Source organism: Charadrius vociferus, unplaced genomic scaffold (genome assembly GCF_000708025.1).
Source record: "Charadrius vociferus isolate BGI_N301 unplaced genomic scaffold, ASM70802v2 scaffold125, whole genome shotgun sequence".
NCBI classification, from domain to species: Eukaryota; Metazoa; Chordata; class Aves; order Charadriiformes; family Charadriidae; genus Charadrius; species Charadrius vociferus.
The window spans coordinates 1,704,382-1,722,044 of NW_009649036.1; the positions used below are offsets into that span (position 1 = coordinate 1,704,382).

Below are 17,663 nucleotides of genomic sequence, written 5' to 3' on the forward strand. Positions count from 1 at the left end.
ACTGGTCAAGCTTTGGTCTTCCATAGTGCACCAAATTTACGTGATGTATTTCTACATCACTCCCTTCAACATATGTTAATCTAACCGGTGTTATATCGTTACCTGTATGGAGCCCTGTGTGTTGAGAGCATCTGTACTGAGATAGATGGGGTGGAGGTAGGATTGGGGGAGGGGGTTTGATTTCTCTCTCACATAAGACTTCTCCTCCTTTCTCTTTATTTCATAATGCAATGTGCATTTAGAGGAACACTGCTTTTATCAGAGTCCTCACATTTCCCTCCTTTATTCAAATTCATAAAAGTAAACTTAATTCAAGTGATTTAAGTTTTTTAATGCCGTGAATCCTTTGCTAGTACTAGTACTATGAATCTGAAGCAATTATAATTATTTCACTTTCAAATTTCCAATCTGTAATAATGACTCATTGATGGCATGTATGAGGAAGAGTAGATCCAGAAAGCCTTCACTCTGGCCCATGCCTTCATCTCTGGGCACAGGCACAGATGCATTTCCCTTCCCTAGAGCCCAGCCTGTGCGCTCCCCTGTAGGAACATCTCAGATGAAGACAGGCAGTGGCCAGGGCTGTGGCCTTCAAGGGATCTGCTGAGCTCCGTAGAAAGGAGCTCCAGGTCACTTACCTGTTCCTCATGAGGAGCTCAGCCCTAAATGGGACTGTATAGTTTGGCAATACCCCTTTTAAAGGTCTGTCTAATCTCTGAAGTGCAAGATAAAGTACACCTTGGTACTGCAAACATTTACAGCTGTCTTTTAAAAGCATTCAAGCGTTGCTCTGTTTCAAATTGCAAGCCTAAGTGGATTTCCTAAACTTCATTTTCAAAGGGAATCCAGGCACTTTGCACATTAATACACTTGTTTGAGCAAGCCTTCCCACGGAAAGCAAGGCTGGAAAGCCAGACTACTGAAGTAAATCAAGAAGAAAAAGCTTTGAAGAGAGAAAGGTTTATGTACCTCGGTTAGGTGTCAGCTTTGGAAACTTCAGAAGCAGCTAAATAGCAGACTTAAGTGCACGTACATGGTTCTTGTCTCTAAGAGCCTAAGTGCCATCAACTCGTAGTATAACTTAAGCACATAAATAACTCTGGAAATGGGACTGTGCCTTCCAAAGTGTATGAGCTAAAATCAGTGCCCATTTTTGGTCTGTACAGACAGCCTTAGATGCTTTGTCCACTGTGTGACTGAGTGGAGCAGTTTTGCCGTCTCCCTTTAGAAATGTCCATAGATGGCGCAGCTCTGTTGAGCAATGGTGTGAGTCTGGAGGGTTTACATTCTTCAGGAACTGCTGCTGTTCAGTAATTTTTTCAAAGTGCACTAACAATTCATTTGTCTGCTTAGAAATCTTCTGTGTGACACTTGCAGTAGTTTAAAGATAATGAAGACCAAGTCAAAAAAACAAGGAATGTGCTTTTTTATTATCTTAAGGTTGACAGGGTGTAGTAAACGCCTCTTTTCCCAGATGTTCCTTCCTGTCTTTCCCAAATGGCAAACTCACCAGGAAAGAACTCATTGTACTGATTAGTCTTCAAGTCACAATAAAAAATAATTTTCTCTTACTGATACTGTCTGAAGATACTGCCCATTTACATTAAGAATACTCTTACCCACATCTTTTTCCAGGTCCGCTGGTTTTGGTTAAAGCCTCAAAAGAGTATTGAAGGACATTAATGTGTGAATAGATTATGTATTTGCTCGTTTGGATTTAAGGGTTGGAGAATATATGCCTTAAATGAGCAGCAGGCGCAGGATGGAGGTAGAGTTTGTACTTAAGAGATTAATTAGTATGGAATACATGAAACTAAATTCACTTATTGATAAGGCTGCTGTTTTTAAAAAAAAAAAAAACAAAACAAAAACAAAAACCCACTTTTTTTTGTCATCTAAAAGCTGAAAAATCTAAGATCAGTCCATTATTTATTTGTTTACCATAAGGCTGACCAACTAAATAGCAAAAAATCTCAGTTAAGCAGTCTTAAAAAAACACTTCCTAGAAGGTCTTACTATTGTGTTGTACCTCCCTGTTTTCATGTATTAGATCAGTTTGCTTAGATAGGCTACAGTTCTCTGGGTACTGCAAGCAAGCACCCTCTGGGCATGCTGTAATGCTGGGCAAAAAAGTGAGTCTTGCATGTGCTGGGAAAAGTAATCGGGCTTTGTACCTGGACAAGAGATCTAAATGGGAAATGATGGTGCCTGGCTACAGCTCCTCCAAGGAATCATGGAGGTACTTATGAACTGAAGTCATAGAGGCGCAACTCATACGAGTATGATAAAAAGTATTTTGCAAATCTTTTTTTTTTTTTCAATTTGCAAGCAAAAGATGCAGCAGACAGAATATGTAAGCTTTTTTAACAGTTCTTGGTGGCTTACCTTAAATAAATGCATTATCTGAGCTCATGAAGTTGTGCATGTGTTTAATCTGTGCAGCCCTAGCAGCTAATTGTTATTCCTCTCCATTCTCTTTTCTCTTTCCCATCTTTTAATCCCTTTTGTTTATATTCATTGCAGCTTGGTTTAAATTAGCGTGTGCATTAATTGGAGAGAGAACAGGTCATCCAGTATGTTTGTGCAATGAGGCCTCCAGTACGAAATAGAGCAATGCTGCAATGCAAGCAGATAATAATAGCAATAAACAAGACTGCATTCAATTAAAACTCTACCATCTAAAGCAAATTAACCATAAATTAGTAAACATTTATTCAGCTCTTTGAAAAAACAACTCAAATAAGCACAACAAATTAGCATCTTCATTTATTTTTACTTCTGAACACTTAACTCAGTTTTCACTCATGCTGAAAACACGTATATGTGAATATGAATCAGAATGAGAGCTTTATGTTACCATTCAAATTTTATTGGAGAGAGAAGTTTGCGTGACAAAATGCAATTTGATTGTAGAAATAATCTACAGGAAAAGATGGGAGGTTGTATAAGCTTTGCATTTTTGAACAGTCAGTTCCCGTAGCTGAGCAGCGTAGCCTTATCGAGGGCAGAACAGGAGTGAATTGGCAGTACATTAGAAAGCATGATTAAAAGAGGGAAAGTTGAAACTACTCTCATGTCAGCTGTTTTCCTCTACAGGATATTGAGCCATTCCTGTCCTAACCAGATACTGATTGCTTAAAACTTAGTCCAGAAGTACTTGTCAAAACCATTTCCTCAGTTCATTTTGACATGCTGAGCTGTGAGTAGATCCTGAGAATTGTTTGCAATTTAATGCTAGAGGTATTGGCCTGCTCTCGCTCGTGGCTGTGGGAACAAGATCAGACCCTCTGGAGAGAACACTGAAGTGCCTCCACTTTCCAGAAAAGCTATTTAAACTTTGTAGCTGAGGCTTCTGATCAGTTTCTCTGGACTCAGAGGGGGCTGGAGGATGCTGCCAGGAAGTTTCTTGTAGCTAGGAAGCTGCAAAGGATTGGAAGTCTTGCCTCACAGCAGCCATACATGCCTCTTCTTTGCCTTCCAGTAGGCGCACAGCTTGCTGTCGTCACTTCCACATCCCTTCCTCAGACTGAGAGGCAGGAAGCATCAGTTTTTCCAAGTGACAAATAAGTGGGAAAAATAATAATGCAACACTGGAATACTCTGAGGAGAGCCATGTGATAGAGCAAACATGAGCAGAAATGGCAGATCTTCTTTCCAAGAAGATGCATAGGATCAGCATACTTCATCCTATTGCCTCCCTTACAGTCCTGAGCTTAAATATCTTCCATCTATGGCTTTCTGGTGATAGGTAATAGCTTCAGTGTTACACCCAGATTACTCCCTCTGCACTGTAAACAAGGTCCTCTGGTTGGTGGGATTGGGCTGCCCACACAAATGACTACAGGAATTATCTTGGGGGCAGATGACTGTGGGGCGGAGTAGAAACATTATAAATATCAGTAATATTAACAATTGAATTGCTAAGCATGCTGTGGAAACATCGGGCTAATATCTACCTATCTGTCCAGGATCTCCTCTCTGGAGAGAAAAAATCAGAGCCAGAGGAAGGTTTAATCTGTGAGAGGAATAAGGCTTTGGAAATGAGGCCAGGAGCCTATAGACAAGGTGAGGTCCACTGTTACTAAGCATGACAGGAGTTCAGTAGGTAACTTCTGGTGTGTTAAGTAGCACTGGTGTGTCAGGGGAAGGCAGGAGAGAGGGGAAGATCAGGTTTTGACCACCTGCACACCAAAGTGTTGAAGGTGGAACTCTGGTGCTGCATTTTTTATTTTCATGCATAGTGAAGTTGCTGCAAAATGATCAAATATGAGCTGAGTGGAACAGGTCCTTCAAGGTATTGGGCTGTATCAATTTAGAGTGGCCATAATGCATATTATCCTTTAATGCAAAGTAAATCAGTCATTTTATACTCATAGTTACACAGATTTTTCTATCAAAATCAGTTTGTATTCCTGTGCTGTTGTTTTTTAAGTAAATGATTGGCATAAATGATACTGTATCTTGAAATGAGTTGAAGAGCAATTTCCTTTAGAGAAGAACACCTAAATTGATTGTAAAATAACTTAGGGTAACTTGAGAAATTACACAGATTTAGGGAACCTGGGGTTTTAGTCCTGCTTCTAACACTAATTCTTCTTTGGCCTTGTTTATGGGTTGATCGCAGCTTCTGATTTTTGAGTACTTTAGTTTGGGTGTGATGTAGGTTTAGTTTGTTTAAAAGTGTCAATAACCCCATGTGTGAGAGATCCTAAAAGCTGCAGCACTTGTTCAAGTGAAAACCAACTGCAAACTGAAATTGTCAGCAAGCAAAGCAGAGATCATTTGCTAAACTGGGTTTTCATCACGGATCTGCCAAATATAGCATCTGTATAACAATGCTTCATAGGGCACCTAGGAGTGTAAAAATAAAAAGTACATTATATGCAATAAGTACTACATGCAAATATTTCTTTATTAGGATGACATTCACATGGTCACATAATGAAATTTTTATTCATTATTTTCTCAGACTATTACTGATGATATTGATTGACCCTTGTTGAAAGTAGGAGTAAATAAAAAGATAATTACATTAATGGGTATTGTATATTATCAGAACTTGTGGAGTTTTCTGTCAGAATATTCTCCAATATGTGCTGCAGCTCAACAGAAAACTGAGACTTCTGAGCTCTACGTTTCCAAGAACAGAATGTAGACCTAGGAAAAAATGAATCTTCTTTTTTCAAGTTTGGGTGGTCAATAATGGAGTTTTACCACATGCTTAGAAGACTTGTTGAGATAGTATGCTGATGGTTTGGAAAAAAACCCAAGGGATTACCACACCCATTAATGCAACCATACTCTCATCCAGCACTGCTTTCCCAAGACGTCCAGTGGTATCAGCGGTACAATATTTCAGGCTAGCATGTACAGAGCAAGAATCAGATATAAGCATTGGTGAAAAATACGTAAATTGTTCTTATGCTTGTTAGAAGCAACTATTTAACAATACTATGAATGTTACTTTAGAATTTATCAAATTATATTTCATTTCAAATGAGAGTCATCTCTTAACCGTCTGAGTACTGACTGTAATGGATATTATAAATCTGGATTTGTGAAGAAATGTCTTAGTCATATATTACAAGATCTGTGTTGCTGTTTGCCCAAGGCTGAAAGAAAATGGCAGAATGTTTGGTCCTTTGCAAAGGTTTTTTTTTTAATCCCTCTGTATTTCTGCTTTTCTGCTTTTTCTTTTTTCAACACTGACTTTTCTTGATGAAGTCAATGGAAGTTATGCAGTATCCTGTTGTTATTTATTTTATATCAAAATACAGGATTAACTACGACAACATTATGTCCTTTTGTGATTTGCTGTGCTTTTCACACCCCACCACAGCATGACGTATCGCATTTGTTCATCTACATGACCATGTTTTCTCTTAGCTAATTTGCTAAAAGCAGCAGGAAAGCTGAAACCTGTATCTTTTCCATTGTCCTTTTTTTCAAATTTGCATTTTTTTTTCCTTTGAGTTACTCTACTGAAATATGAAACTAGATAAGCAGGTGAAGTCTGGCACTGGTAAGGTGGAAGGTAAGTGGTGGAAACCACGTGCCTAATTGTGCTCTCCCAGTGCAACTGCAGCAGTGCAAAACCCACTGGAATTCAGCGCGTTTGCTGATGAAATGGACCAGCAAGGGAAGAGAATTAAGACCCATGTCTAGACCGAGTCTGTGAGTACTAGAGAAATACAACGCACAGGAGAATCGCGGTGTTTTTCCCGTCATCCCTGCAGTAAAACCCAGGAAGAGTAGCCCTGCGGAGCGTCCTCTGGTACAAGCGGGATCTGAGGACCCAAAGTAAACTCCCTCCCCAGCAGCCGCAGCCAGCGCTGCTCTTCCCGCTAATTAATGGCTTCCTTCCACCTGCATGGCTGACACAGCTCCTGCCTTGGCTGCGCAGAAGCTCTGCAGAGGGATGGAGGACTGAGAGCGCAGAAGGAAGCGCCTCCTGCGTCTGCAATGCTGGGGTCGGAGGGCAATGGCTCTTGGAGGGCAGCAGCCGTCACCACCACTTCCAAAACCACTAGACAGAATGAAAAGCCAAGGACTGGGAATCTGGGCGTTGCATTTTTCAGGAGTGCTGAATAAACATGGGAATGTGTATTTAAAGAAATTACCCAGCTTAAATAAACAACTGGGAAAACATGTCAGGTAATTGGATTTTCATAATCACCAGCTATAGCTTAATTTTAGGGTCAGGGAAAACCTGGAAATGACCTTGCTAATGATTAATAGGCTTTAGTAACCTGGTGGCCCTGCAAGGTGGACAGGTGGAGCTTCCTTTTGAGAGTTTTCAAACAAACATTACAAAACATTGCATTAGTCCTTTTTTTTTTTTTTTTTTTTTTTTGTCATGGTCTGTAATAAAATCTGCTTCCATAAATGTATTATTAAAAATACTCTAGTGGATTCTCATCAGTGGACTTGTTCCTATTACCCAATTGAAAAGAGGGCTGTGAGTATGTAGTAAGACCCCGCTCTGGGATACTAGACAATACACAGACACAAGTGGTTTCCTGATTGCACTTATTCATGTACCCAGTGATGAGCTGGCTGTCCCAGCTGGTGAAACTTCAGAAGAGTTAGTCTCATGCTGATTTTAATGTAATGTAGTGTGGCATCCAGCTCTGGAGCCCTCAGCACAGGAAAGACATGGACCTCTTGGAGCAGGTCCAGAGGAGGGCCACAAAAATGATCAGAGAGATGGAACACCTCTACTATGAAGAAAGGCTGAGGGAGTTGGGGTGGTTCAGCCCAGAGAAGAACAGACTCTGGAGTGACCTTATTGCAGCCTTTCAGTACTTAAAGGGGGCTTGTAAGAAAGATGGGAACAAACTTTTTAGCAAGGCCTGTTGCGATAGGACAAAGGGTTATGGCTTTAAACTAAAGGAGAGTAGATTTAGACTAGATGTAAAGAAGAAATTTTTTACCATGAGGGTGGTAAACAGGTTGCCCAGAGAGGTGGTAGATGCCCCACATGTCTCTGAGCAACCTGATCTAGTTGAAGATGTCCCTCCTCATTGCAGAGGGTTTGGGCTAGATGACCTTTAAAGGTCCCTTCCAACCCAAACTATTCTGTGATTAAATGATTCTATGATAATGTTATCATGCATGTTTACAGTTCCTTGGATTCCTCACATGATGCTTTTCCCCAACAAGACGCAACCTCGAGGGGATGCTGGGGGAGGTGTATCATAACGAAGTTCTCTAATGTGGCCCAGACTATTAACATGGGAAATACAAAGAATATAAAGTTATTTAGAAGGCAAATAAAGGGTTGTAAATATTCGGAAATAAGGGAAAACCCATGTGTATGGCTCCATCACTCTAATTTGAAATGGAAAGCTACCTGTGTGTAGTCAGGAGATAGATCTATATATCTTCAAGAAAAATTAGTTGTCTGACTTGAAGTGTCTGGTTGTGATTTCTTTATTCAAAACTTACTGGAAACAATGAATCGTTAGTAAAAAAGAGCTTTGTTTTAGGTGGTACCTCCTCGTTGCTTTGTGGCCAGCCTTGTGCAGTCCCTCCAATAAGTCCTCTTTCCACCCAGGTAGTAAAAGGAAAGTGAATTCTTGTTTTCTACTCTTTTCTACAGAAAGTGATGAATTTAACAGTTGGAGAAACATAGAGAATCCAAGGAGTCCAGAGCAGGATGTGAAACTATAAGCATCTTCTATTAGGATATACAAGCACATGAAAAGTTCAGGTCCTCCTTCATCTTTCAAGACAAGGCAATATGTTCCATTTTCAACCCTATTCCTTAGCATGGTCTTGAATGCGATAAAGAAGTCTGCATGATTAATGTTAATATTGGCAATAGTTAGTATTGCTAATGTAAACATTAAAATCTTTTTATTAACTGAAAAATACTTCTTCAAAAGGGTTCTAAATTTTCCTGTTCTTATGGAAGAATTACCTTTAGAACTATTATCTATTGTATATCATCTTACAGACTTTCTAAAAAGACTACTATCCTTTAGGTGATTATTTTCAGCCCTGTATTCAGGTTTTATTCAATGTGTAGCTTTTAATGTGTTAAATATGCAGCTAAAAACTCTTTCTTCTTTCCGGAGTAAGTTATTTGATTCTTAACATCGGTATGCATCAATAATCCCCATAAATGGTAAAAGCTGTAAGCTCAAAGTTATAATTAGATCAGGTATATTTTTTGTAGTTCTTAAAAAGGAAGTAACCTTTTTGCCAAGACTGTCAGTTATAACAATGTAAAAGCCAAAGAAAATATTAACATTTTCACTGTACTTTGTTACTGAACAATGCAAATACCTTTCCTCTATATTAGGAAATCTCAGTAGGCTCTCCCAGAAGCATGTCTGGGTCTAAATTGCTACCCATTTCTCAACCAAAGGTAGCCTAAACAGTTTTGGAGAGGTTCATTGCACACCTCTTCTGTGGATTTCTGGATTGCTTTCAGAAGATTGGGTTTGCGATACACACCCTCAGAGCCACCTGTTTGAGGGACTGCCGTTTTCCATGGAATAAATTGCTAGTCATGGTCAGAAGAGGTGCTTTTGCAGGAGGACTTCTGTGAGAAAGCAGTCTAACAGGATGTTTTTGTTGAGAAGCAGCGTGGAGCTGTGGGACTGGCTTCCCTTGCAGACGGGGGCAGTCCCCAGGGAGCTGGGATGGGTTCCTGAGCCAGGACCCTCCCGCAGGATCCGGCAGAGAGCGGCCACCACAGCCAGCTCATGGTGTGCCCATCTCCCAGGATGTCACAGCTCTGGATTTGGGTATGAGCACTGGTACCACTGACTGGGGCTTTGGTATGATGCAGGGCGTGTAGCGAGCCACAGAGCACTACTGGCAGCCTATGCATGTATCAGTTACTAGTCATTTCTGCTCAGGATGCAACTTCACTTCTGCCTACCTTGTAGCAAAATTAGCAGAATCATACCCATCTGCCGACAGAAATTGTCCTCACCTACCCCTGGAGACAGCCAGCTGCCTGTGGCCACCTCAGCTCCATCTTGCCTCTTCCACCTCCGCTTCTGTCGCTGACTCACATGTTACCATCTGTGGGCCCGGGCAGCAAAGCTCTTGCTATCACCCACCCATCACCTAAGCTGAAATAGGCTTATGGACACTATGGCACAATGTGAGATTCACCAATTCCACCAGGTGGTCTCGCCTCTTGGCCATTGTTGCTTTGTGTTTTGCTAAGTGACAGGTGAGTGACTGAAGTCATTTCTATTCATGTAGACTGACATGATAGAAATGGTTTAGTTTAAAATAAAAATAGTGAAGGATCTGCTGACGTGTATAAGAGGAAGGGAAGTGCATCAAAGTTGCATCAGAACAGAAAAGAAGTGTTATGTTCATATGGTTACAAACAAAGAAGAAAGCAATAGACCCTAAGAGTCCTTATTCTGGTGGAAGAAGAAAGTCAGAAAACAGAACAGCAAAACCAGCAGTAAAGAGTCACAGTGTCTGGAAAGACAAGTAATTTGCTCAAATATGTGTTCATACGAATACCTATGGGCCACTGATAAATAATGAAAGGGCAGTAAAAAGCAAGTATTAATACAAGCAACTTTTGCTGCAGACTGGAGGAAAGTTTTCCCCCAATATTAATAGCACTTGCCTCACAGATACTGATGATGTCTGTATGATGTTTATAACAATATGACATATTACTGTAAAAGGGACAGTTGTATCTTAACAAAATCCGTGTCCGGAGCTCATTTATTTTGGTTTATTGCCTCTCCTTTCTCTCCTGACTAACGTGAGACATTGTCCGCTGTCTTGGTAGTCACGATGTTTGCACTGCCTTTCACCTTATTTCTGCTGATTTTACTACTTTTTTCCCCTCCATTCTGTATATTAAATTTGAGTAGATTCTTAAAAATATAGCTGACATAACTGTGAATACATTTCCAGGGGGTTATATGTATCAGCTAGAAATATTTTTTTCTGTGAAATATTTCTTCCTTACTAAAATAGTGGTTTCACGTTTGACATCCATAAAGATTAAGTAGCATATAGGGAGCAGTTTCTGGTTCTAAGGATAATCCAAATAGTTGCTCCCTAGGACACTGTTCTTGCAGCATTGGTTGTTGGATTCAAGAGGTAGGATGATATGTAAAATCTTGGTTTCTGGCCACCCAGTGCTTCCAGTGAAACCAGTCTTGCAGTCTTTGCATACCCAAATCTCCCAGTGACTATACACAGTCAGGGTGCATAAAGCACTCAGGATCAGCTGCATGAGTATGGGACTTACAGTAGCACAGATATGATATAACTGTTCTAATTATTTTCTAATGCAGACGAGGATCGAATGTCTCACTGACTTTGGATATGAGTAGTTTGGGAAGTGTTGAACCTTTTGTCGCTGTGCCAACCCCACGAGAAAAAGTAGCGATGGAATACCTACAGTCAGCCGGCCGCGTCCTGACACGGCAGCAACTTCGAGATGCAGTTGCATGTTCTCATTTACTTCAAACAGAATTCATGGTGAGTTTAATAACAAGCTTTAAATGAGGATTTTTGACATAATTGGCACAACACAAACCATGGGGAAAAAATAATTGGACAACACTTTAATGTCAAAGGTACAAATCATTTCCAAAGGGCAGATTAGATGGTTCCAAGGTAGTGTTTTATGTTTATGCACTAAGGACAGATAAGTCAGTCAGTTATATCCATGGATAATACAGATTCTTCTCGGTTTGAAGTCCCATTCATCGATGGGATAAATGTCATATTAGAGCTACAGTACAGACAGCCAGGACTGTAGCACTGTGACAGTTTCAAAGAGATCATAAAGGCTATGATGACAGAAAAGACAGTAATAATTGGAGATTTTGTTTGTTCCCATGTAAACATTGCGTATGGTTGCAATTTGAAGATTAAATTATTAGTCACTATAAACGACTTTTTGGAGCAGACAGGGACACCCACTGTCAGTCAGTCCAAAATATCTTTAACAAGCACTCCATACAGCAAGCCTAATATACTCAAGACCAAAAAATGTGAACTGTCTTACAAGTGTATTTGATATTAAAAAGGGTAAGAATCTAAAATTAAGACAGTGGCCAGGTAGAAACAAGTCAGAGCTGAAAAACTCAGTCACAGAAAACACATTATTACATATTATTTTAAGAAGACCTGAAAAAGACTGGTATTGCAAAACAGCCGGATGAAAGAGGCTATCAGCAATAAGGAGACACTCTTTACAAGGGAAACGGAACAGAGCATAAACTGAAGCCAGTTGAATGTGAAAGCTGAATAAGGCAGGACAAAAAAGGGTTTGAATTAAAGAAAAATAAAATCGTAACTTCATTTTTAAATAGATCAAAAGCACAAAGCTTACCAAAGAGTGCAAGGATCAAAAGGGTAGAAAAGGGATTTGGAGAAGTTGTAGCACTAGGAGAGAAGTGACTGCATTATTTGCATCTGTGTTGAACATAGACGAACTTAGGGAATTTCCTACCTCTGTGGCAGGAGTAGATTCAAACAGGTCACTGGAGGATCTGTCTGATATTGAAGCATTAATGGAAGAGATTCTAGAACAAATCAATAAAATGAATAAAAGTTACTCACTGGCATAAGCTAGTATTCACCCAGGAATCCTAAAGGAGTTCATATATGCAATTACTGATGTATTAACTGGGCAGGTGTAACCTAGCACTTGGGCCCCAGTAGCTGAGGAATTAGAGGGAGGTAACAGGAGCTCTTCAGAAGGGCTCCAGGAGAGATCCAGAGAACTGCAAGCCCAGAAATCTGATGTGTAAATCAGAGAAATTGGAAGGAATCATAATAAAGAAAGAAGCCAATAAATGTATGAACAAATGCAATACAGTGCGGAATAATCAACACAGTAAAGGTTGGTTGCTTCTCAGAGTGAAAGGTAGTCACCACAGGAGTCCCAGAGGCTTCAGTCCTGGAGCTGACACTGACCAAGACGCTCTTAAGTCATCTGGAAATGGGAATAAATAGTAAGGTGCCGAAGTTTGGTGATGACACTGAATTACCGAGGGCAGTAAAATTAACAATACCAACAGTAGACTCCAAAGAAACAATAGAGGGATTTTATGATGGTGATGAGGCAGAGGAAATCCAAGGTTGATAAATAAAATGTTATGCATTTGGGAGAAAGTAGTTTTGTATACTTTGGTGGGTTCTGTAATAAAAAGCTAAGAATCTTGGGAAAAGAACTAGAGAACAATATAGAAAACATCTTTCTGACATTAGAAAAATCTATATTACATTCACAACTGTATGCTGTTCTGATCTCTCCATCTTGAACCCCATACAGAATTGTGGCGAACACAATCACAGACTAGACCAGTTTCTGTACCAGGAGGTACTAAGTAGACTAGACAAGGACTCTTCTGCCTAGAAAAGAGACTGTGCGAGGCTCTAACAGCAGCCTATAAAATCATGATAGCAAGGAGAAGGTGAATATGGTTTTTCATGCTGAAAGAACAGCATCGGGTGACCAGTGCAATACAAAGAAAAGCTTGTCCCGTTCTAGTTCCCTCCGATGTGTTGCTACCCACTGCTCTCAGAGGGTACCACTTATGTCATCAGTTCTCTGCCATTCTGCTGCTTAGGCAGGAAAGCTAGAAGAAATAACTTTATCGGGCTTAAACCCCCCATGGTAGGAGACAGTTTATACAGACAACTTGACACCTCTGTAGAATCCTATTTACCCAAATCCTCTTTCAGAGCATCCTTGCATGGTTTTGGAGCAATAGAGACTCATATTTTATTTGTCCCTCAGGGGGGCACAACATGACTTTGGCCATTTGGTGTTTTCACAGAATTTTATTGAAAAGATCATGACTTGTCTATTCCATATTTAAACCATTTTTTAAAATGTGTTTTAAGATGAAGCTGTTGAACAGTATCTGTTTAATATCTTCCTTGCTACACATAATAGCTTTAGTAGGAACTCGAGGCATGCAAAGAACGCAATATATAACCCTCACTCGTTCTGCTCACTCAGCTTGTTTTAACTAGCTAAAGAAATAAAATAAGACAGTCTTCTTGAGACTAAAATTATTAGTTCCCATGAAAACCTTCCAAGTGTGCAAAAAGTGGAGAAATGTTCAGTCTTCAATGGACAACTGAATCGTGAGCAGTTTTGGGTTACTTTTAGTTCTTTATTTAACATTGACTTTTTTGATTAAGAATTAGGGGGTCATTAACTTTATTTTTTTGTTGTAAAAAATGGTAAATTACCATCAAAATATTTTCCCATAATATTTATTAAGAAAAAGGAGCTATTTTTAATGCTGACAAAAAAGTTGGCTACTTTTACTTGGGAGAATATACCTCATTTGCAAGGAGGAAGAAACATAAATTGCCCAGCAGATACTTCTTTAGTAGCCTGAGCTGCTAATATTCACACGACAGAATGTCTGAAGTTGGTGACAGAACAGAAAAAATCATTATTCCCAAAATACTAGAATGTCAGAAAATACAGTCCTGCATGGGAAGGTGCCAGATTGTTAAATCTATAAAATTTGGTTCTCATAAAAATGAAGGGATAGGTATAATGAATATCTACCTGAATTTTCCTAAATTTTGCCACTTTTTCTTGAATGCTTTCAGAGACTTAAATCATATCTTTTCCAGTATAAGAACAGTTGTAACATTTAAAGGCTAATGTGAGCCAGAATAGCTGTTATTAGCTGTTACTAGGACTTAGTTGCAATTACTGAAAACTGTTGGGACAATTCTGATGGCTGGAGCACGGCTATCGATGGCTACAGGCTGTTCAGAAGGGACAGACGAGGAAGAAGTGGCGGCGGCGTTGCCCTCAACATCAAGAAATGGATAGAGAGTGAAGAGCTGTCTCTGAAGAATAGCCATGAGCAGGTTGAAAACCTATGGGTAAGAATTAAAGACTGAGGCAACAAAGGGAACCTTGTGGCTAGTGTATACTACAGGCCACCTGATCAAGGGGAGCCTATTGATGAAGCCTTCTTACTCCAGCTACAGGAGGCATCACGCTCACAGGCTCTCATCCTGCTGGGGGGACTTCAACCCCCCCGACATCTGGAAAAGTAGCACAGCGAGCTGTAGGCAATCCAGGAGACTCCTGGAGTGCATTGAAGATAACTTCTTAAACGAGGTAATAGACAGGCCCACTAGAGGGGATGCGATACTGGACCTGGTGGTCACCAACGCTAGTGAGTTAATTGGTGACGTCAAGATTGGAGCCAGCGCGGGCTGCAGTGATCACACGCTGGTGGAGTTTGCAGTTGTGAGGGATATGGGTCAGGTGAAGAGTAAAGTCAGGACCCTGAATTTTAGGAAAGCAAAATTCCAGCTGTCCAAGGAGTTAGTCAATAGGACCCCCTGGGAAACTGCCCTCAGGGACAAGGGAGCAGAACAGAGCTCACAAATCTTTAAGGATGCTTTCCGTAGAGGGCAAGAGCTCTCAATCCCCAGGTGTAAGAAATCAGGAAAGAAGGGCAATAGACCAACATAGCTGAGTCGAGACCTCCTGATCAAACTAAAAGGCAAGAAAGAAATGCACAGGCAGTGGAAGCAGGGACTCTTCCTGAGAAGAGTATAGGGATGATGCCTGGTTGTGGAGGGATGAGGTCAGGACGGCCAAGACACAGCTGGAGCTGAATTTGGCAAGGGATGCAAAGAATAATATGAAGAGCTTCTGCAGATATGTCAACCAGAAAAGGAAGGTCAAAGAAAGCACACCCCCTCACCGCCAGTGAGCAAGACTGGCAAACTGATGACAATGGATGAGGAGAAAGCTGAGGTACTCAGCATTTTTGCCTCAGTCTTCACTGGCAATCTCTCTCCGCTAATGTAGTTGCCAAGCTGCACTCCATGATATTTGAAAAGTCATGGCAGTCAGGTGAAATCCCTGGTGACTGGAAAAAGGGAAACATTGTGGCCATTTTTAAAAAGGGTAGAAAGGAGGACCCTGGGAACTACTTACCTGTCAGCCTCACCTCTGTGCCTGGGAAGATCATGGAACAGATCCTCCCAGAAGCTATGCTAAGGCACATGGAGGACAGGGAGGTGATTCGAGACAGCCAGCATGGCTTCACCAAGGGCAGGTCCTACCTGACCAACCTAGTGGCCTTCTGTGATGGAGTGACTACATCAGTGGACAAGGGAGGAGCTACAGATGTTGACTATCTGGACTTCTGTAAGGCCTTTGACATGGTCCCCCACAGCATCCTTTTCTCTAAATTGGAGAGATATGGATTTGATGGGTGGACTGTTAGGTGGATGAAGAATTGGTTGGATGATTGCATCCAGAGGGTAGTGATCGATGGCTCAGTGTCCAGATGGAGATTGGTGACAAGTGGTGTCTCTCAGGGGTCTCTATTGGGACCAGTACAGTTCAATATCTTCATCAATGACATAGACAGTGGGATCAAGCGCACCCTCAGCAAGTTTGCAGACAACACCAAGCTGTGTGGTGCAGTTGACATGCCTGAGGGATGGGATGCCACCCAGATGGGCCTGGACAAGTTCAAGAAGTGGGCCCGTGTGAACCTCATGAGGTTCAACAAGGCCAAGTGCAGGGTCCTGCACATGGGTCGCAGCAACCCCCGGTATCAATACAGGCTGGGGATGAAGGGATCGAGAGCAGTCCTACCAAGAAAGGCTTGGGGGTGATGGTTGAAAAGCTAAACATGAGCCGACAGTGGGCACTCACATCCCAGAAGGCCAACCATATTGTAGGCTGCATCAAAAGACGCATGGCAAGCAGGTTGAGGGAGGTGATTTTCCCCCTCTACTCTGCTCTGGTGAGATACCACCTGGAGTACTGTGTGCAGCTCTGGAGCCCTCAGCACAGGAGAGACACAGCCCTGTTGGAGCAGGTCCAAAGGAAGGCCACAAAAATGATCAGAGGACTGGAGCACTTCTGCTATGAGGACACACTGAGAGAGTTGGGGTTGTTCAGCCTGGAGAAGAGAAGGCTACAGGGAGACCTTATTGTGGCCTTTCAGTACTTAAAGATGGGGACAAACTTTTTAGCAGGGCCTGTTGTGATAGGACAAGGGGTGATGGCTTTAAACTAAAAGAGGGTAGATTTAGACTAGATACAAGGAAGAAAATTTTTACTATGAGGGTGGTGAAACACTGGAACAGGTTGCTCGGAGAGGTGGTAGATGCCCCATCTCTGGAGACATTCAAGGTCAGATTGGATGGAGCTCTGAGCAACCTGACCTAGTTGAAGATGTCCCTGCTCTTTGCAGAGGGGTTGGACCAGATGACCTTTAAAGGTCCTGTCCAAGCCAAACCATTCTATGATTCTATGATTATTAGAAGAGTATCACCCAGAGAGGTGCAGTAGTACACGAACAAAAACGTATATTGATACACATCTATAATTGCATGCATGCAACTGAGCACATGAATGTGTGCAACTTATACATTATTTGTAATTATTTAATTATATATAATATGTATATATGTTTAATAAAACAAATCTATATATTGCCTATATAGCTACAGACTTTGCTAATTTGCACGTGTTCATGCTATTTACAATCTTCTGGGCTTGTTTTCCCCACATTAGCAGGAACATTATGCCCATAATTTCCTGATTCTTTTTCCGGAATAATCTCTTGCTTTTCACAGCCAGTTTCAGAATAAGTGACTTGTCTGTGGCTGTGATCCATGGTGTATTGTCAGATTTCTGTCCATGCCCTTGGCCCCACAAGTATACTACTGGGAGGAGCCCACTGACTAGAAAGTGTTTACAGGATGTAAGTCATTAATATTATTAATTGACCTTGTTGGCCCAGAGAAATGCATTTCTGTTTTCAACTCAGTGGCATTTCTGCATCTGTCAGTAACTCTCCAAACGATGAACTATTTTAAAATTTCAGCAGGCATCAAGAGGGAGACAGCCAGGTGGCTGGAAGAGCCCCACTGACCGCTGTCTCTTGTTGGGCAGGCAGAGGACTCTTCCTCACACATCTGTAGATGACAGACATTGATTGCATTAAACACAGGCTTAACATACTGCTCTCTCTCAGTTGGTGTATAGTTCAGCAGGGAAACCTTTCAGAAGCCATGCACTGGTGGCGTTTATACTAAGCCAGAACTGAACCAGGGAAGCTCTAAGTCACCTAGTAGCCCGTACCAGAGCCAGTTAGGACAATTCAGAGCCCAAGTGCAAGGGGAAGAGTTTCACAGAAGTCACCGCT

At 41.3% G+C, this 17,663-nt stretch overlaps 1 protein-coding gene across 1 annotated transcript in view; it reads left to right on the plus strand.

The window, feature by feature from the left end:
* PTPRR (protein tyrosine phosphatase, receptor type, R) overlaps positions 1 to 17,663 on the plus strand; it is a 141,498-nt gene that overhangs the window by 92,728 nt on the left and 31,107 nt on the right. The window contains exon 6 of the mRNA XM_009887829.1: positions 10,788 to 10,974. Coding sequence (XP_009886131.1) covers positions 10,788 to 10,974 — 187 coding nt within the window. The remainder of the gene's footprint in view (positions 1 to 10,787; positions 10,975 to 17,663) is intronic.